Source organism: Vanessa tameamea, chromosome 16, assembly GCF_037043105.1.
Source record: "Vanessa tameamea isolate UH-Manoa-2023 chromosome 16, ilVanTame1 primary haplotype, whole genome shotgun sequence".
Classification (NCBI taxonomy): domain Eukaryota; kingdom Metazoa; phylum Arthropoda; class Insecta; order Lepidoptera; family Nymphalidae; genus Vanessa; species Vanessa tameamea.
In genome coordinates this window covers 2,323,017-2,344,605 of record NC_087324.1, presented here as the reverse complement: position 1 = coordinate 2,344,605, position 21,589 = coordinate 2,323,017, and the positions used below count along the sequence as shown (strand labels likewise).

Sequence of the window (21,589 nt, the reverse complement as noted above, 5' to 3'; positions counted from 1 at the left end):
TAGATCAACGAGAAGTAAGTTCTAGTAGTAGTTGTTGACCTGTATAAACTTCTGACTGTAAATTTTATAAATAGAGTAAAATTGTGTAAACCGTAGGGAAGTATAAGTAATGTTTATTAGAATGAAAAAATCTTATATCGATTGCCATGTGTGTCATGATTGCTAGGCTTCGGCAGTCAAAACAATGTTCCCGCCCGGGATCGAACCGAGGACCTTCTGCGTGTAAGGCAGATGTGATAACCGCTACACTACGGAAACTTCCAGTTGGGTCATTTAAATCTGAAAGTTATCAAATATTGCTTATCAGGAATCAAAGATATACAACAATAATAACAAATATACCAACTCTAAGCCGGACAAGTCACCCATCACCGCCTCCCAGAGAAACGGTCCCAGAGATATGCCACCAAAGCTTCCTAAGCTAAGAAGGCACACCATGGTATCGGAGTGCCTCCTTCATATTTTCGAAGGGCAGATTATTGAAAACGTTTACATTCCACAATTTAAGGGATTGTTTGCTGCTTTTCTTAGGACCCCGTTCGGACTCAGCACAGCACACACACATACCACACAGCGCAGTTTCCGGTATATTCCGCCGATTTGTGCCCATACAAATCAAGCACTTGAAAAATGAGTAATGCCCAGTTTTGTACCCAAAAACTTGGGGAAAAGCCACGTGTAACGTAACTCAGTTATCAAAGATTTACTCGAAGATTCGGCTCTTTTTATGAAAAACCTCAAAATATAAAAATAAATCTTTTTGCCGGAAATTGTGATGTTAGAACGTTTCTTTTACCTTTTTTATATCGTATCAATATTGAAGAATCCGAATCACGTAATACGTGATACAAATTCTGCGGAAGTAAATCGCCCAGTGTATTCAAGAAATTACATTGAAACCCAAATGTAATATAGACAAGTCTTAGTTGTCAATATTTGAATAAAATCGTTTAACACAAATCAAAGACTTCTCAAAAAAAAAATTAAAAAATACCGCGCATGGCTACTGCAATGTTTCCACCCGGGGTCGAACCGGGGGCCTTCTGCGTTCGAGGCAGATGTGATAACCGCTACGCCACGGAAACTTCCAAAATGACTAGCTTAAGCTTAATACTAGATATAGCTTGAACAAAACGAAAAAAGGTAGAGCATTATATGCATAGACAAAACAAATCTTAATTTATCCGTATTGAATAAGGGGCCTTCGCGTGTAATACAGAGAAATTTCAAGAGTAAATCTCATATTGATGAAACATTTAAAGCTGATCGTTTGCCATGCTATAAATGCTGTCTTTATATAAATAAATCCTCATGAATATTTAATAATTGTTATTTTTTACTGTTTTTATTTATATAATAATCCTTTCAGACTTAATCTACTTTTGTTGTTGTTTGACCAACCGGTTGTTTTTGCGATATAAACTATGGTATTCAAAATTTATTTTCTCATAAAAGTCATAAAAGCTAGTTTAAATGGCTATTAGCCTAAAAAGGCTAAGTGCTTGCAACCGTGTGACAACATACACGTGTCCCTAACAAGTTTACACATTGTTTGCGTCACCTCGACTAACCAAGTTTCATTCCACCAGTAGGCCGAAATAAGGTTAAAGTTTTGTTTGTGTTTCCTATAATTGAATAATATAAAGAGTACGCGTCTATATTTAAATATTCTTGGTAATATTATAAGATAAATATTAAGTGAGTTTTTTAGGTTGATCCTTCAGATCTTTCACACAGCAATAGGATCGCGATTTTTTGCATAGAGAGTAAGGAAATGAGCGAGAAAGAAAACCAGAAATAGTACGACTTGTCACTGCAAAACCATGAGTAATATACATATTAATCATTACAATAAATTTACTGAAAGGCAAAGTAATTAAGGAGAGCCGAAATGGTCCAACGGTTAGAACGCGTGCATCTTAACCGATGGTAGCGGGTTCAAACCCAGGCAAGCGCTACTGAATTTTTATGTGCTTAATTTATGTTAATTATTCATCTCGTTCTTGGCGGTAAAGGTAAAAATCGTAAGGACCAACGTGTGTTTAATTTCAACCCACATTGGGGCAGCGTGGTGGAATATTCTCCGATCCTTCTCCTCAAAGGGAGAGGAGGGCTTAGCCCAGCTTAGGAAATTAACAGGCTCTTAATGTTAATGTAAAGTAACTAAGTACCTAACATTGTAATCGTACCTGCGGTGAAATTTGAAATTTTAGCTTTGGGTACGCTCTTTATCAAGGGTAGAGTCTATCAAAAATATCAACATAGTTGTTCGCTGAATATTCATACTGCCGACAAGAACTGTTTCTACACAAGTTCGTTATAGCTACAAGAGCTATCAAAGACAAAACTCGCTCAGCGACACTCGTGTAGCGTCAAAATACTCGCAGAGAGACTCGGTTGGTAGTTACGCGCTCATCTATGTATATTGTTGCTTATATGAATTTAGAACAAATAATTTCATACATCATCATAGTATTTGTGTAGTGTCAGGAACTAACTTAGTGCCCGTCACACTCGCACATTGGCTTATAACTTAACGATAAAACTATCGGAACTACTCTCGTTTCTCGCTGATCGTTAGCGGCGAGACAGCTGCCATACAGAGACGAAAGAAGGACAGATTTGGAACGATGCAGCGATCAATTATAATCAATTTGCCTCAGCTCAAACATAAATCTTAAAAACGACTTTCAAAATAAATACAAAATTCCCATGACCAAATTTTGCTCACGGCAGCCTAACTGCATGGAAAATTTAAATTACACAATAATGATAATCATAGCTAGCATAATCTCACGGAGTCGAAATCCGACGCGATTGGAGATATCCCTAATGTATTATCTCGGAAATTTTTACTCGTAAAAAACTATCAACTTCAGAACTCCTGCTCAAAAAATTTTTATAGAAAAACTCAATCAAATTTTAATGACACTGAGAATTAAATCCAGGTCTCTAGGTCGACTTACTTACGTCATAAATTATATTCTTCATTGTTTCTAGTAAAATAAGCTTTCTTATTCATACAATTTTACTTGCATGTCTGCAGTCTACTTGAATGTTAGTTTGAATTGTTGCGATTCCTCTCTGTAGAACTTTTTGACATATCTGCATATTAAATAGACAATATTAAAATCAACGAAACACATTTAATGGTCTTCAAATTCAGATGAAAAGTGCTTATCTGTTGCAAATGTAGATGGTGATAGTCACTTTCCATCAGTTTAGCCTCCTTGTTTGCCCCATATTATAATGAAACAATGACATAATGTGCACGAATATGCCGCGCAGAGTGCTCTTGTAAACGCATTCCAACGCATCCTAAGATTACGGAGAGCAATATAATATGATTTAGTAGACTATAACGTGAAGGCTGTGATAAAGCTAGCATAACATACATCAAATAATAACAATACAATATTGTATTTTCTAATATCTTCAGTATATATTTCTATTTTAACCCAGGCCTGACCTTTGAAACGGTGTGAAAAATGTGTTCCAATACAAACGCAATTTAAACGAACACAAGTTCAAGGTAAAGGTATAAATTATAGCATACAATCCCAGTAATTGTAAGTAGTATGCAAATAATATTATGCACTAACGACGGTTTCCTCGGGATAATTTACAACTGCTAAAGGTGTTCTCATAACATCGCTTAGAATTTATGGTTACGATATTGTTGCAGCAATATTTTAAGCATAATTCATTGAGAACAAATTTGTTTTTTATTTTCATTTGCTGGATATTTTTTTGTAAGGATTTATGTTATCTCAGACTAATCTATACTAGTATCATAAATGCCTAACTGAACTTTTTATGCCTAATATCTGGCAGCTACCCTACTGAAACTACCCTACCCTCTGAAACTAGTGTGTTATAAAAATATACTGACATACCATTGATAGCTTACAAGAAATTGGTCTGATATGTATGTATGATTTCAATCTATGGTTCAATATAGCAATTGTGTCTCGCGTTCTATTTGGATTATACAAAATGAAAATGCCAGCGTGTTCAACCGTACATACTCCCAAGCTGCCTCGTTGTATCTTGGCACTGGCTTATTCGCTCTCTATCTCAAAATCTATTAATATAATGCAGCGAGATTCCCGAGATGATAGTTTATGTGCAATATCTTCCTACATAGACCTGTATTGAGCTTACCTTACCTAGCCACAAATATATATTTGCCTACATAGCTGTAATTTTTCATAAAGACATATTAAATTAAGTGTATGATTTTATTTTTCTATTATGCACATTTTCATCATTTTAATTAAGATCTTAATGTTGTTTATTGTTATGTAAATAAATACATTATTTTTTACAGTATTTTAAAAAAGATTTCATTTTTAGACCACTATTATTAACGCTCTAGGAATAAATGTAATGAGTTGTTATACAACATTAAATAGCAATGCCATATTCTGCTCTAACCTATTCGTAATAAACTGTTCACTAATACATAAACATACTAAACTTATTTTCCACGAAATTGCACAATTTGACTACTATCTTTCATTAAATTCTCATATTGAGAGATAACGTACAGTTCTTTTATTCTATTCTATCGCGCTATACCTTTATGATTTGAATTGCTTGTAGTTTGAAGTTTAAACTACCAAGTCAGACTACGTCAGACTCTCTATAGTATTTACAATCGATTACGTGATCTGCTTAAGAAAAGGAAGCTCGTGGAAGAAATTGCAAGTAATGGTTCCGACAATATGCAGTGATGGATTATGTTCCCTGGGTGTTCTTCATTGTACGAGGAGAAAAGGTATTTCAGTAGAGGGAAATTTTCGAGTTATAATTCACTTAATTATAGTGACTGTCGCCTTAGTTCAGTAGGACACAAGATTCGAAGGTTCTAGATTCTAATTTCGAATAGGGTCTGAAATAAAATGGTTTTTTCGTCAATAAACTCTCAATTATAGGCTGGAATTGGGAACTGACAGTATCATCATTGCCACAAATATCACGCGAAATCCTTGGTTATGCGTCCGAATTTTGTTATGATTATGAAATCTGAGCCTTTAAATTTCCCACTGCGGTGCGAATGTCTCCTTCTTTTGAGGAGAAGGTCCTCTCATTTCGAAGTTTGGAACTTATTCCACCACGCTGCACTAATATGGTTTGGTGGATATAGATGTTGCAGAATTGAATTGAACACTTGCGTGGTTCACGATGTTTTTCTTCGCCGTCGAACACGAGACAAAAAATAAACATAAACGTATTTATATAATCGTGAACCAGATAACTTTGTCAACTCCTACGACATTTATTATGTTCGTCGACAGGAAGTACATACCTCTGCTTTCCCGCCTGTTTTGTAATTATTTTCTGCTATCAGTAACCCCTGTTCTATTTCCTTAAGAATTTATTTAAATAACACTAAATGTAATTTACGAAGCCGATCGAGATTAAATACCTATTATAGTTAATGTTTTTATTTTTTAATAACCTAATACTTCTCATCTCCATTCACTGAAATTCATCATACAATGATGTGAAAAAAATGTTTATATTTTTAATTAAAGTTCATTAGGGAGTAAAATAACAAGCCCAAGGGACAATGTAATATATTTATTAACTACATGATAAGTCATGCAAATCATTTAAAATCTATTATTTAAAACATCAAAACTTTAGGTACGAAACCTTCTAATAAATAGAATTACGTATTGCTATATTTTACATCACATTTCTTAGTTTAAATACATAAGTAATCCAATGAAAGAATATTTTAAAATTAAAATATACTCGTTAAAAATATTTTTTTTTTTATACAAATATATATTTGTCTCTTTCAAACAAACTTTTAAACGGTGAAACTGACTATATGTAAATATTAAAAAGTGTTGCCATTTTTTAATTAAATTAAATATTTATGACGTAGATGTTTTTTATAAAATATATATAATAAAAAACATCTTATATCTATAGTATATATAATATCATTAAATATAATTATGAAGTTATATAAATGTTCACAACAAATATAATTTAAAATTAAATATTACTTTATTATTTCAAATATACGATAGTAGAAATCCGATCCACAGTAATTATAATTTTCAATAATTACATCTAATGGTTAATATTTCATTGAGTTGATCTTCCAATAAAAATAAGGCAAAAAACATCAATTCAATAAAACTTATTCTATCAACTTTTATTGACACAATTTAAATATATTTTTTTTATTTCAATACGTAACATGTAATTTGGTCAACTAAAGTCACCATGTACCCCCTATTAATTTTCGTGCATAAAATCGGAAATAATTGATAGTTTATAATATGACATTGTTCTATCTACTACTAATTCCTATAATAAATCTACAATATGTACTACCTTAGTAAAATAAAAAACATTTTCACCAGCCCGTGTCATTTTTAAATGGATTGTGACCTTGAATTTTAGTTTTACCCTAATTATCATATGATACAATGATGATACAATTAATTTTTAATTGTATCATTATTTATCAAATTACTTATCAAATATTCTATCGCCGAACAGTTGTGTTCTAGTTTGAAGTAGGAGTGAAATAGTGTTACTACAGGCACAGTGGACAAAACATCTTAACTACCAAGATTGGTTGGTGCAGCACAAATGTCTATGGGCGCTGGTGACCACATCAAGTGGCCTATTATATATATATATATATATATATATATATATATATATATATATATATATATATATCATCAAGTATGGATTGATCAAAGGAGTTAATAGTGCTTTAAAGATTGTTAGTGCAATATAAAAAAAATCCACAACTCGGTTGTGCGTATTATGAACCAGCCTGCAAGGCACTTGGCCTTGTTATTAGGGATTGCCACTATATAAATGGACAATTGGACATGTAAAATTAGTATTAGTAAAATTACTAAGATAAACTTATACACAGTAAAACAAGCAACTGTACGCCTGGAATCATTCGCAGCTTGTAGCGGTAGATAATTAAAAAATGTTTAATTAAATTATTATCTTCACGTTTTAGCAACAAGGTACTAATTATAGACACAGGTAGAAAGGTGCCGTCAACATTAGACATTCAACTCAATTTTTAAGACTAACATAAACGTCAAAACATAAACAACAAACAAATGTATCGCCTAGTATCCTTCCGTTTTGATAGGTTTAAAAATATCCTACAATCTATATAAAAAAAATAAGATCTATTATATAAAATACTAATATTAAATATTTACGTACAACTACGTATTGTATAATGTAACGTCTCCCAGAAATCTTAGAAATACGAACATACTTAAATAACACTTTTTTTGCCATTTATTTAATTACATATCTATAGAAATATCGAAATAATCTGTTTGTATTTTCAAAACATTAGTGAATAAATTTAATATGTGCGTTGTTCATCTATTAAAAATATTATAAAGTCCTTCGTTTCTATGTAACTATTAAATCTATAAATCTATGTGCAAGAAAAAGTAATATCTTTGATCAATTTAAAATACTTAATAATATACTCTAATTTTAAATTTCATAAGATAAAATTTTATTACAAAATACGTAAGATTGAATTTATATCTATTCACTCACGAAGGCAAATAACAACCATATAACATACATAACTTATTTGAAAAGCCTTTTCGCAGAACTGTTTTGGGGAACAATTCACCTGTGTCGCGATTATGTAAAATTATAAACGATTATAAATGCTTGGACCTATTCAGAGATTCGTTGCCAAAGTTTCGTAAAAATGTAAAAAACTATATTATAAATAAATAATTATATGTAACAATTTGATATGTTTGGTAGATTTTGTTTATTTGTTTAATTTCATAGGATCATAGAATTGTTGTTTTTATGTATAACTATCTCACACTTATTTTCGCATGCGGTATTCACCTTAAAAGGTAATGCATTTAGCAATAAGAACTTTGTAACTTAGCATAATTATTACTTTAACAGTGTAATTACCACTGGTGAATCTTAATAAATAAATAAATAAATAAATCCGCCTCCGCGCTTATTTATTTGCGTGCATTCGTTGAGTGATGATTGTGCTTACAACATGTCTTAGTCGTACTAATATGATAAGTCTTCGTGAGTGAACAGATCTATACCTATAAACGTTTAAGGGTGATTAGTGACACAATGTCATCTTCTTTCTCATATCCTACCAATGGCGAAAGAAAGAGAAAAAAAATAGCCGCTATGTTTGTAAGTAAGGCTGCAAATTCTTACTGCTGTGAAAAATCTGCTTCGTTACATCTTATAATGACATATTTTAATATCTCTAAATATATGGCTCTCTTTCATAAACACTAATTTAAGGACGCGTCGAAATGACAAGTCCTTAAATTAGTCTCAATTCTCGTTCACCTATCGATTTATTATCGAAACCTTTGAAGTTTTCATACGAATGCTTGCAGTTTTTAGTTTAGATATAACCGAGATGGCCCAGTGGTTAGAACGCGTGCATCTTAACCGATGATTGCAGGTTCAAACCCAGGCAAGCACCACGGTTTCTTCATGTGCTTAATTTGTGTTTATAATTGATCTCGTGCTCGGCGGTGAAGGAAAACATCGTGAGGAATCCTGCATGTGTCTAATTTCATCGAAATTCTGCCACATGTGTATTACGCCAACCTGCATTGGAGCAGCGTTGTGAAATATGCTCCAAACCTTCTCCTCAAAGGGAGAGAAGGCCTTAACCCAGCAGTGGGAAATTTACAGGCTGCTAATGTATGTATGTACTAGTAATATAGACTAAGAATAGTAATTACCAATGTTACAAGGCAATTAAAATTATATAAAATACAGCCTTAGTGATAAACAAAGTGTAGCGGGTAGTTAAACATATTTTTCTCTCTTTCTGTCATCATTGATTTGACATTCGAAAGAAAGAGACAGAATATTATTTATAAGTATCTACTTTAATAAATATAATGTCATATGAATAATATCGAATCGAAACTTTTATAAAGTGTAGTGATTACTCATTATTATAAAATGTCATTATTAATCGCGTAACATAAATTCTTTTAATTATTAAATTCATGAACTATAATTTCACAGCTTCAAATACATTTTAGACGATTATTTATAAAATATCTGAAAATTTTAAATCAATTCTTAATACTAATCCTTAATAAATGTTATAATACGCGTTAGTGGTTTTTAGTTAATTTTAAAGACAATAAATTGTTGAGGAGTCAAAAAGGACATCAGCTTAATATAACTGACAGACGTGAATCTCCTCTTCACCTTGTAAACGTTTCCCTTAAACGTTACTAAGAACGTTGCATTCAAATTCGACTTTAAATTTTCACTCCCAAAAAATTGCTCCAAAGGTAAAATCATGACTTGTCAAAATGTATTTAAGTGACATTATTATTATTCTTAATATTTTTTAGACTAATTGAAATTATAAATTTTACAAGTTTTTACAATTAATAATTTAAAAAAAAAAACTTGCACTGCTAATCCGATTGAAATAATTTCGTATCTCATTCGTACAATGTCAGAAATCTAGATAAGGAGATACGTGATTTTGATGCATTTAGGCGGGTCCCTCGCCGGAAGCATTCGTCTCTAGACGAATTCTCAAAATTATATCTTAGGTCGTTACATTACAGGCGACTGCTCTTCAGGGAGCCCTTAGTTTTTAAATTACAAACAATGAGACTCTCTGACTCATCACGATGTGTGTTCTGTGATGAGTTTCGATTTTGTTCTTACAGAATAGCACAACTGGGTTAATCGCTGTTTGAAAATTCGCAAACGAAAGTGATACATAGAAAATGAATTACTGGGACCAATTAACGAGTTCCGATTCAGTCACTTTTACCAAAATAAAAATTCTAACTTTAAAATCATATTTATTTACGGTATTTTAAATCTGTAAGTGAATTTAAAAGGAATAATTAAATGTTTTTATAGGAACAGGTTTAGTATGACTCTCTAGTCATAAAAGTTATGATAATCGTAGATACTCTGTCTACGTAATTTTTACTAACTTTTGTGGGACACGATTCAAGGTGATTGGCAGTGGTGCAGATTAAGGACCTATTAAATGTGCTTAAGTTATATTTATAAGAAAATCTATTTTCGACTATAAGAGATCATCAAAATTCATAAGCGTATTGAAGTTTCATAGTCGTCAAAATTACAATAGCAAAGAACCGGTACAAAAAATATCCTCCAAAAATATTGGCTTCTCTTGAGTCTTCGCTCAAAGTTACTTCACTGTCTCAAACTTGGGAACGTTGCCAGTGCCGCGCCTGAAAACAAATAATTTTCACATCTCTTGCCTAAAATTTAAATACAAAACTTTCTTTTTTATCAGTTCTTAATAAATTTAATACTGTAGGCAAATTACTTAATAAATAATTAATACTTGTTGAAAAGAGCAGGTACCTATAATAATAATTAGTATAATATGCCTGCCTGTTCATGCTGATATTTTGATAATACGATTGTAAAGTGCTCGTAAGAAAATACTTTAATAAATATTTTATGTGAAAGGTTAAAAATGGTCTTAAAAAGTTCTAAAAGCTTACCCATGAAATCAAACGTTAGAATTGACTCTGTGACGGTGTATCAAACGACTCCTCATTGATGAGCCTCAGTTTAACAGACTCTCTTCTTAAATTGTAGCTTGTAGATATGTGACAATGTTTCACATCCACGGTTAGCAAATCCTCATTTAATTCGACGCCACTCTTTTCGACGTCGGCCGCCGCGCTCGGTTTCCTTTTATGTCTAAACGAAGGCGCTCTTTGGGAACTCGACCCTACATAACTATCAGTTGCCGTGTTCCCATTAAACGTCTTTTCCGATTGACACGCACCTAATTGCTCCAGTGGAATGTTGCTTCGCAGTTGCGCGCTTGTGTCAATACAAGGTATCAACTGTTTAAACTCTTTCCTAAAGTTCTCGTTCATCCACGCGTAAATAAAAGGGTTGTAGCACGTTGAGGACATTGCAACCACGTGACACAGGAAAAATACGAGGAAATAGTACTTAGAGTGGATAGCGTATATGTAATAATCATTATAAAGATTTGTTACGTTTAATGGCAACCAAGATAGTCCAAAAATAGTAACCATCGCGATAAGCATTTGGTTTGTACGTCGTTTTCTATTTTTATCGAATTCCTCCTTTCTAGTATTCTTACTGGCAGCCTTCGCTTTCGCCCTGTCATTCAATTTGAAACTAACACAGGTGTAGCAGAAAGCAATCACGGTGAACGGTAAGACAAATTGTAGGATCGATGTCACCGAGCCGAAGATTCTCCTCATCCTTTCCGTTGGCCAAGTTTCCTCGCAAAATCTTCCAATATCTAAATCGTAATAAGTCATAAATATCGCATATGGAAGCGTAACTGTTATAGAAAAAGTCCATATCATTATAATGACTGTGATACACGTTTCGATTTTCATCCTCGGTCGGAACGGATATATAATTACGAAAAATCTGTCAATCGCTATTGACATAAGTGTCAAAGTTGATATGTATACACTGCACCCTTGTGCAGAAGGCATCATGTGACACAAGAGTGAGCCCCAACTCCACGAGCCGCGGAATGAATACAAAGGTGTAAATGGAACCGCAAATACGCACAGTAATATATCAGATAACGCTAAATTCGTTATAAATAGATTCGTGACAGTCTGCATTGCTTTATTTCTGATTACGACGAAGCATACTATTACGTTTCCGAGCAAACCTAAGACGAAGATAATTGTGTAAATCACGCAAAAGAATGCTTGGATCCATTTGTTATCTATGATGTTTTCGTATCCGGGTATTTGTGGAGAGGGCGAAGCTGCATTCGATTCATTTCTAAACTTATCCGTTACGTTGAGCGCGTACGGATAACTGAGAGTCGTTTCGTTCATCGTTTTAAGCGGGTATATCTTCGTGTAATAGATGATAGTATTTCCTCCGCTGTCAGCTTTACGAGCACCGCTGAGATTAAACGTCTGACCTGTAACAAAATTATACAATTTAAAAGAATTATATTTTGTTGAAACAGAATTTTTTTTTTTCCTTCTAATAAAAAACAAACACTTAAACGAACCAAGAAACAAAAGACACAGCCTGTATACACTAGCCTTATTGCGTAATAATGTCTGACTAACTAATAGTAAAAACGTGACTTGATTTTGCATTACTAAAATTTCATTACCGAAGGCTTGGGCTCGCTTCCTTTCATTTGCTAATACATTAAAATTTTAATTTAATTTGAAATAAATTTCTTTTTAAATCACTTTTTAAACTGGGCTTGAATGCCACACCAGATAAAGCATTGTTCTATATAAATAACTTGAACTAAATTAACAGTTTATGTTAATAAAATTAATCTTGTACTCGACGGTTCAGGAAATGTTGCGAGAAAACAAGAGTTTTTTGAATTAGCTAATTAATAGCTAAGCAGTAGTCTATAGTTAAGAACCTTTGTCCTACAGCGGGACATTCAGAGACTGTTGCATATTTTTTTAGTAATTATACAAATAAATTAAATATGTATAACCTACTTTCTAACCGAAATACAATAAATTGTAAAATACTGAAACTTAAATAGTAATAAATATAACAGAACACAGAATATTTTTTATTATCTGTTTAATTTTATAAACCTTATAATTTTGAGGTTAAAATAAAATCAAATTGACGAAAATCTCCTATTTTCATTAAATCGATGACCGTCATTTTCTATTTCTAATTTTGTGCGGGAAAACATCTTTGTTTTATTTTTTAAAGCCATACGAATGACGTTCTGAAATCACTTATTTTGATAAAATCGGATACAATAACAAAATATGAATTTATTAAATATATAATTATAATATAAATGTAACTGCATAAATAAATATTTCTAACAATAGGTACTAAGAATGCAAATCAAATCGAATTATTTTATTTATCTTTTCCCATGTAACTAGACAGTTCTTAATAGACATCAAGATCACAATTTCAATTTATTTTGAAAATTGTCAGAACCCCTCTCTCCAGCCCATCTCACCTTATCTCAACATTTCATTTCACTCCCCAAAAAAAAAAGAATATAGAATTTTCCAAATCAGCTACATCTCCATTAAAATCTACCAATCTAATGAAAATCGATAAATCCATCTAATAGATCGAACATCGCAGTCATTCAATGTATAGTACCATTAAACGATCGCTTTAATTACCTGACTTTGTTTTCTGTTATAAAATAAATTAATACTCATATACTTTGAAACTAAGTAAGTCATAATTTGTCAAAAGGAAGATCAAAAAATGGATCCGCCCAGTTAATTATCATTATGAAATATTCTATTAATCTCAAATTTAAATTTTAAGATAAAAAAAAATCATCATTCATAATAAGAACTATATCCGTATTAATGTATTCTGTGTTGAATTTTACGATCGCATAATGTAACGCGAAAAAAATAAATGAAATTTACTTCGAAATTTAAAATGAAAGTGAAAAATATTTTTTGAGAAATTACGGCTTAAGCTAAAAAGCCTGTTTCAGTTATCCCATTGTACTGGTTTTGACTTATATAAATTTCATGAGACGGCTCTAAGACATCATTCGCAGTTGATTTACGTTACCGAAAGACATAAATCATCGAACAAAGAACAAAAGTTGGTAGAGAAAATGTTGCCTAACTTATAAATATAAAAATATTGTCAGACCTTATCACCAGAATTGAATTACGAATTATTTTTCGCGTAGAAGGTTAAAACCTTTAGTATGTACACGTATTATATATTTAATTTATAAATATTTCAAATTTAGTAGTGTATTATATAATCTTATCTCGTTAAAAAATGTTAAAAACTTACGATAACGGACAACAATTCATTGATGAATTCAATATAAAAACAAAATAAAATAAAATATTCTTTTTGTAAAAATCCTGTCAGCGCCATAGTGGGGAATTCTCCATTGAATACCTAATTGCAATTCTCTGGATGAAAATTGAACCAAAACCTGGAGAATTGATTCATGTTTGAACGCAATCAGACGAGGTATTAAATTTTTCAAGTGAAACTTCTGTTGGCGCGCCTTCGGGGTAAAACCGACTTGTTTACTGTGGCGGCAAACATGACACTCTCTTACGCCCCACTCTGCCTTTATTTTCTTTATGGTGCAGGTGTCAAACAAGCAGGAGGCTCTCCTGGTAGCAAGTAACTACCACCGCCATCGACATCTGCAACATCGGAAGGCTGGTGGGTGCGTGGCCAGCCTTAAAGAAATTGGTACGGTCTAAGGCGTATCGGTTCGGAAAAACCGCCGGCGACATCTGGTTCCACAGGGTGGTGGTGCGAGGCAGAAAATACCTTAGAAATCGCGCTGTTGTATCCACAAGACATCTAGGTACTGCGGGTGAAACTTGGAATTTTGACGCAAATTCCGAAGGTGAAATTCAGCAGCCGGGATTAATCCAAATAATTCCTAAATTAGTTGAATTTATTTTATTTAGTTGCTACATATTATTAAGAACATAATAATAATTAAAATAGATTTATTATATTAAAGAGTTTGTATGTTTTTATTTATTTAATTTCGTAATCATTTATTGGTTTTTTATAATAATTATAAATGATTTCAATAATCTTCAAATTAGTTCACGTTCATCTGCCGGTCTTCCATTTTTTCATTTTATTTGTGAAAGCAAACTTTTTTAATCTATTTTTTATTCGCCAGATGTAAAAGACACTCAGATATATATTTTTAATTACAGACGAATATTTGCGCGTCTTGCATAAACTGAATTTATACTGGCCAGGACTTATTAACGCGATTTTATACTTAAAAACATATTCGCTATTTATAATATTTAATATAAATAATATGTATTTTTATTGTATATAAGTTTTGTTGTTGGTTTTGTAGAAAAAAATACTTACCTTGTAGGTAAAAGGTCATTAATTAATATAGATCTCGAGTCAGACAATAGTCTTTTATAATGCGAATAATAATAAACCATAAAGGTTTTCCATTAATTAAAACCTCTTTTATTCATTCTAAATAATCCACATAAAATGGAATACGATGGCGTATTCTTTCCTGAAAGAACTCTTTGACATTTTATTTACCAGTTCTTACAAAAGGCTATAAATATTGTAAAGTTATAAGCATGTGTTTTTTTTTTTATGTCATAGGTGGCAAACTAGCAGGAGGCTCACCTGATGGAAAGTGACTACCACCGCCCATGGACATCTGCAACATCGGGGGGCTTGCAGATGCGTTGCCGGCCTTTCAGGAAAGAGTACGCTCTTTTCTTGAAAAAAGTGTCTGGTGCGTTACTATATAATACTTAATAAAACGTGAAACAGAAGTGCTATCAATATACTCGCAAGCACGTTTTTCACTATGAACTTGCGTCACACTTAGCCGAGCTCTAAATATAGCTTTGACATTGTAAGGATCTCCTTTTATTAAGTTATTTATAACTTTGAAAAGGTAACATACCATCTTATCTTAACACATAAGTAACAGACAGTAAATATACCAGCGCTGGGCAAAGGTTGCCACTCCTGCTTAAGAGAGCTGATCTCACCAAGTTGATCGTTTCTTAATTTTATTACTCAATCAATCAGCATGATTTCAATTAAATTACATACGTATAAACTCAGTGTAGTTTGCCGGCTTTAATAAATATTATTCGTCGTTCACTTAGACATGGTTACGCTTGACACTTGACACTTGCTAGTAGACCTTAGTGCAAGCTCGTTTGGTTTGGTCCAACTCACTCAGATATTCGACCGCCAAACAGTAATGCTTAGTATTGCTTTGTCCCGATTTGAAGGTTAAATGAGCCAATGTACTACAGGTATGAGGCACCACCCTGCCTCCCAAGGTGATATATACTTGAATGAAGTATATTTTGATTTTGATTTTTGATAATGTTACACAAGGATCAGTTTATAATTGTGGTGAAAATAAGACGAGAGGAAAAAACTTCTAGTAATTTAAAAAAAAACGACTGCATACACATCATCCAGCAAGTGCTGATTTCATTGGATAATAATATAATCTTATGATAGCAATGAATAAACATCTCGTACAATTAACACACACAATAAAAAATATTATTTTAAAATAATTCTCAGACTTTTATAATGAAGTAATAATTACGCTCTGTATATTTAAAGAAGTTAATTAATATACAGAATCTTATAATGGAATTCATCATCAAAAATCTTTTTAAGAATTTTACATTTCACTCGTAAAATTTATTTTATTTTGTTAGGTGTAAAAACTAATCAATGTGCTCTCCAGACTATGACCCATCTCTGTGTCAAATTTAAGATCCATTTTCTTAATTTCACATTTATAATATTAGTAAGATAAAATAAAATAAAATAAACTGTAACAATTAATATACTACAGTTCTCCGGATCGTGTTGTTATAAATAATAATACCATTAAGGAGAAGTTTATTTGCTTGATCGAACTCGTCTCAGAACCTTCCGAGTATTGAAAATGTATTTGCGTTAGATACCTAATTGTTGAAGGTCTATATAACATTACGATGCGATCAGTAAGCAGTAACATTTAACACTACACCTACTTAGCAACAACAATAAATATAAAAACAAAATAAAATTCACTTTCCATTTTCAAAATAATATATAACTGAAAGAAATACTATAAACAAAAAAAAAATTCCAGTCGTTACATTTCTTTCGCAGTTACTTCATGAAATCGAATGCTCAACTAAATTATGACTATCATAAAGTAATGATCGGTTCCATCGCCAATTCACTTGGCATTGATGGCTTTAACGGCTCAATTCACCGGTCCAACTGGCGGCCTTCCAACAACAATCGACCACATATCTACTATCAGCTAAATACGACGCTGTTGATTTGGATTTTTTTTTCATAGAAATCTAATCCATTTCAATTGGAGATAAAAGCTAAAATAAAAAAGTCAATACACGATAACGTCGCTTACGGTAGAATACTCTTTTTGTAGTCAAAAATAAAATACCATGAAATCATTTTATATCTAATCCTATTTAGCTAACGGAATTATTTATTATTATATATATACTATATACCTACCTATATACTAGCACCTTTTACTGTTTACTTATTTTTTAAGTATTATTAATCTAATTTTAAGATTTTTTTAAATTCTTATGAGAAATAATTATCTTTAAAAATATTTTAAAATACATACGTAATTAAATTAAATTTATAATTATTCTTCGGCTACTTTAAAAAATTATATATAACATAATTAAATTCAATTAATCAATTAATCACTTATGTTCTTGGATTATATGTAAACTATATTTACAAGACGTACATACATATCCCCCTACTGGCCAAACGCGGGTTGGTTACTCTAGTATAATTTAACCGATACGTGCATTTTTCCTCTCGACACGTTTACTTATCCCCTTATTATAGAGACAAATCAAATATTTGTCCTGCCATTTTAACTTAAAGATCCACATTATGTGATTTGAGACGGAAAAACAAAAATATGACTTATTATCATTTGTACTTAGAGTCTATTTTATAATAAAACACTTTTATAACAAACTTAGTATTTTTGTTTCACGATTCGACATATTAGTACAACTAAACACATATTTTATACGAAACATTTACGTATAACATCTTTAGAGGAACTAACAACTCATTGGTTTAGATTAATATTAGATATAATGCGTCAGAGATAAAATCGACAAGCAATTTCAATCTGTTATTAATATTTCCAACAAAACAGCATTTTTTACTAAAATTAACCTTCATTACCTACATTATTAATACTAATAATAATCTTTATTGAAGTGTTTTGCTATTGTTAGCGCAAAAGGTCGTATGTCAAATTCGAGTACATACAAATTGATATTTTATTTTATTAGTATTTTAGTTTCCGACCGCGGCTTAGGATACGCGGTTATGTACCCTATATCCTTGCCCGTATCCTTGACAAAATATGTGTAAAATTTCATGATGATTATTTAGTAATTTTGACAAGAAAGCATAACAAATAATGAAAAAAAATTGCATTTACAATATCAGTTAGGATTGATGATGATGTCGTCTTGACCGATTTCAGTCACGGCGTCCAAATTCAAGGGAAACCCACCAACTACAACACAAACATATTATAGTGCTCAATTGTGTACAAACGGATGCACTCTTTATTCCGATGGTTATAATACTATGGGATGGCAAATCCTACCCGACCAGAAATACTTCAGATGCAGGACCAACTGCTTAACGTGCTTTTCGGGACAAAGGAGAGTATACACCTCTCTCTTTCAGACTCCGGCTGACTGAAAATTTTTCGACAGTCCCCCAATAACTAATATCGGTCCAAGATGGGGTTTAAACCCAGAACCTCGGGGTTTTATGGCTAGCCAACAAGGAATACCAACGAGATAGTCATGTTAGGATTATACTACATTTAAAACATAAAAAATATACTACTGTAGTTTCGTCCGCGGCCTCACCCTCGTGAAGAGTGCAGGTGTTAGGGATAAACATACCCTGTGTTGTTCCAGACTATAATCTATCGTTGTGCTAAATTTCATTTAGATCCATTGTTGCGTAATGGAGTTACAAATATCCACCCACCCTGTTCGGGTTCGCATTTAAAAAATTGGTAACATGTCTAGTTTTATTTTTATGTTTATATACGACCGTTTGCACTTTAGTGCGATGGTGAAAACAACCCGACTTCATAAACCAGATAGACCGTTATCTTATAGATTTAATAAAAACATATTTTAATTTGGAATTCGTTATTTGAAACCAAGCAAAACAGAAATGAAGAAAGAAGACATTCACTAATAAAATATATCATTTAAACAAAATACAGGTTACAATCTGTGACAAGTAGAAATTGTTAATGTTTTAATAATATCAAACAACTAAATCACAAAAGTGTGCTTCCTAACACGCACAATAAATTACCAGAATTAATTTAACATCGCTTTTAATAGGAGTTTAAATTGTCTCGGTATTTAATATATCCGTGGATAATCATGGCTAAATCTAGTCTAAACAACACGCAATTTTCAACGACTACATCAATAAAACTTATTTAGGCGTGTATATTGCGATTACGATTTTTAAAGGCACTAATATATTATAAATTAAATTGAAAACGGAATAAAATATGAATCTATAATTATAATATCATTATTCTGTATTTCTGTTTATAATTAATCCATTTAGTTTTAAGCGGCGGTCATATTTTCCACACTTTTTGAGGTTAGAATCAGAATTACTTACATATTTGTGTCGCTCTGGTTATTTTAAACACCAATGTCACAAATCTCACATATTATTAATAAGAAAAAAATTAAACGAAGTTATTATTACTTTTAAAATAAGATAAAATGAAATAAACAGTATTTTTATTTACTAAGAGTCCGCAACCCGATGCCATGCGCGGGACGGGTTGGCACATGCGCAGTAAAATGTTCCCGGGTAATTAATCCCGTTAAATTTCCGTTTACGGCAGCCCTGCTTCGGCTGTATTAGGGCTTGGCTTGTTTGATATCGAATTATCGTGATTTGCATTAATTTAATATCATTTTTCGATGATACGAGTATTTTATGTAGACATTTGCGATATATAATATATATACTATAGCGAGTACTATTTATGTACTATAAATTTAGATTCAAATTTAAAACCATTTTGAATCGCGTATTTTTTTAAGCTCATCATCGCTAAAATTAACATTAAAGCTTATGCTTTTTTTATATCTAAACTAACATTTTAAATGCGAAAGTAAGTCTTTACCTCTTCGCGGTCAAGCCGCTGAACCGATTTAGATGAAATTTGATAGGGAGATAGTTTGAGACCCGATGAAGGATATACGACTGATATGAAACATAAGCTACTTTTTTAATTAACCCCTCGAGTTTAACAATATCTATTTGTTCTTTAATAATGTTTAGTACCTATGTTGTAAACGTACTTTTTAAATAAATTAATAACGAAATGACCACACCTGGAATACCAAGTGTCCCAAGATAACGAGATGTGCCAAATCAGAAAATATACGAAAATGATGACAAAAAAAAATTCTACACATTGCTTAGACGCATTTTTCTTTTTGAAGTCAAACTTTTGTCAGCACGTTGAGAGTAAGATTTCAAGATATTTAATACGTTTAAAAGTGAATACTTTGAAACGCAGAGTTCTTCTTATATCATTCAGTAGTATTCGGTTAGTATTCAGTTTTTGATTTGATCATTTGCTCGAGTGCTTTTTATTCATTTAAAAAAAATAAATCTATCGATAGTGCATGTACATCACACCGTTAAGTGTTTGCGTGTGCCATTGTGCAGCGGACGCGACACGGAAGCTGCGACAAATGTTTTCCGACACGATATTGCGCTACGATAAGCCCCTGTCCCGCTGTTTTACTTGCATAATAGCGTACAATATTTTTGAAATTTACAAAATTTTTTCTGTTCCATTACAATACCAAAATTTTTTATATTTTTCCTCGACATAATTAATGTTCACCTCCTACTACGGACTATAGGGACATAGATACTGTAAGAAATACATTTGACCAACTGATGGTAAATGGTCACCACCGTCCATAAACATTGGTACTGTTAGAAATATTAACCATCCCTTACATGGCCAATGCACCACCAAACTATGGAATTTAGATAGTCCATAGACTTTGGTACTGAGAAAAATATTAATAATTCCTTACATAAATAATGCACCACCAACATTGGAAACTAAGTTCTTATGTCCCTTATACCTGTAGTTACACTGGCTCACCTACCTTTAAAGCTAATTACAATAATACCAAATATTACTATTTGGCGGTTGAATATGAGACGGGTAGATAGTACCTACCAAGACTGGCTTACACAAATATCTACATCCATGTAAATTTTACTACTATCCACCATTTGGCAGGATTCATTTATTTGTTTTTATAGTAATCGCTACCAAAACATTAAAAACAATTTATTCAACCAATCAGCGCTTATAACCGTGTCACTGAGACAAGCACACGTGACGTCACACTTATCATGGCCAAGGAAAGCTCTTTAGTTATGTAATAAAGATGACCCGTAATTTTTTTACATTAATCATTTCATATCTTATGTTAGCTATAATAAATTATGTTTTATTTTATTTGATTATGTTACTAACTTTCGATATTTCATTGATTTAAGGCGTTATCATAAAGCGGAAATATACAATATGTTATAAACTATACCCTACAAATATTTTAGTAACTCAATTGGATATTTCCGTTATAGTTAAAATATTTATTTAGATTAATAATACGAGTTTTGTTTTGACCCGAAATTGAACTTAAAATAAAAGTTGGAAAACAAGCCATTCATTTGCTAGATACCGAGCAAGAAAGTTGTGCTGGCAAATAAATATTTATAATACAAAATTACTAATTGTCTTAAATTAGTAAAGTGCAGCAGTTAAAAATAAAGCGGTTTTTGTGACCACAACTTTTGTTAATGTTATTGTAAATCGAAGAAAATATTGCCTCAACTATTAGTTCTTACAAAGCCAGTATTGTATTTGTTTTTCGTATATATTGAGTGTTCTAAAGCATTACTTAGTTATTATTCATAA

At 31.9% G+C, this 21,589-nt stretch overlaps 1 protein-coding gene and 2 non-coding genes across 3 annotated transcripts; all 3 read right to left on the bottom strand.

Moving 5' to 3' along the window:
* Positions 1–185: 185 nt before the first annotated feature.
* On the bottom strand, positions 186–258 carry Trnav-uac (transfer RNA valine (anticodon UAC)). The gene has a single exon. It is a non-coding gene; the product is annotated as a tRNA-Val (tRNA).
* A 754-nt stretch (positions 259–1,012) lies between these two features.
* Positions 1,013–1,085, bottom strand: Trnas-cga (transfer RNA serine (anticodon CGA)). Its single transcript has one exon. It is a non-coding gene; the product is annotated as a tRNA-Ser (tRNA).
* A 9,031-nt stretch (positions 1,086–10,116) lies between these two features.
* Positions 10,117–11,982, bottom strand: LOC113395752 (prolactin-releasing peptide receptor-like). Its single transcript, XM_026633424.2, has 2 exons — positions 10,542–11,982; positions 10,117–10,262 (listed from the first exon to the last, which is right to left on the bottom strand). Exon 1 carries the CDS (start codon positions 11,880–11,882, stop codon positions 10,557–10,559), a length of 1,326 nt encoding a protein of 441 aa, XP_026489209.1. The 5' UTR covers positions 11,883–11,982; the 3' UTR covers positions 10,117–10,262; positions 10,542–10,556.
* Between the last annotated feature and the right edge of the window lie 9,607 nt (positions 11,983–21,589).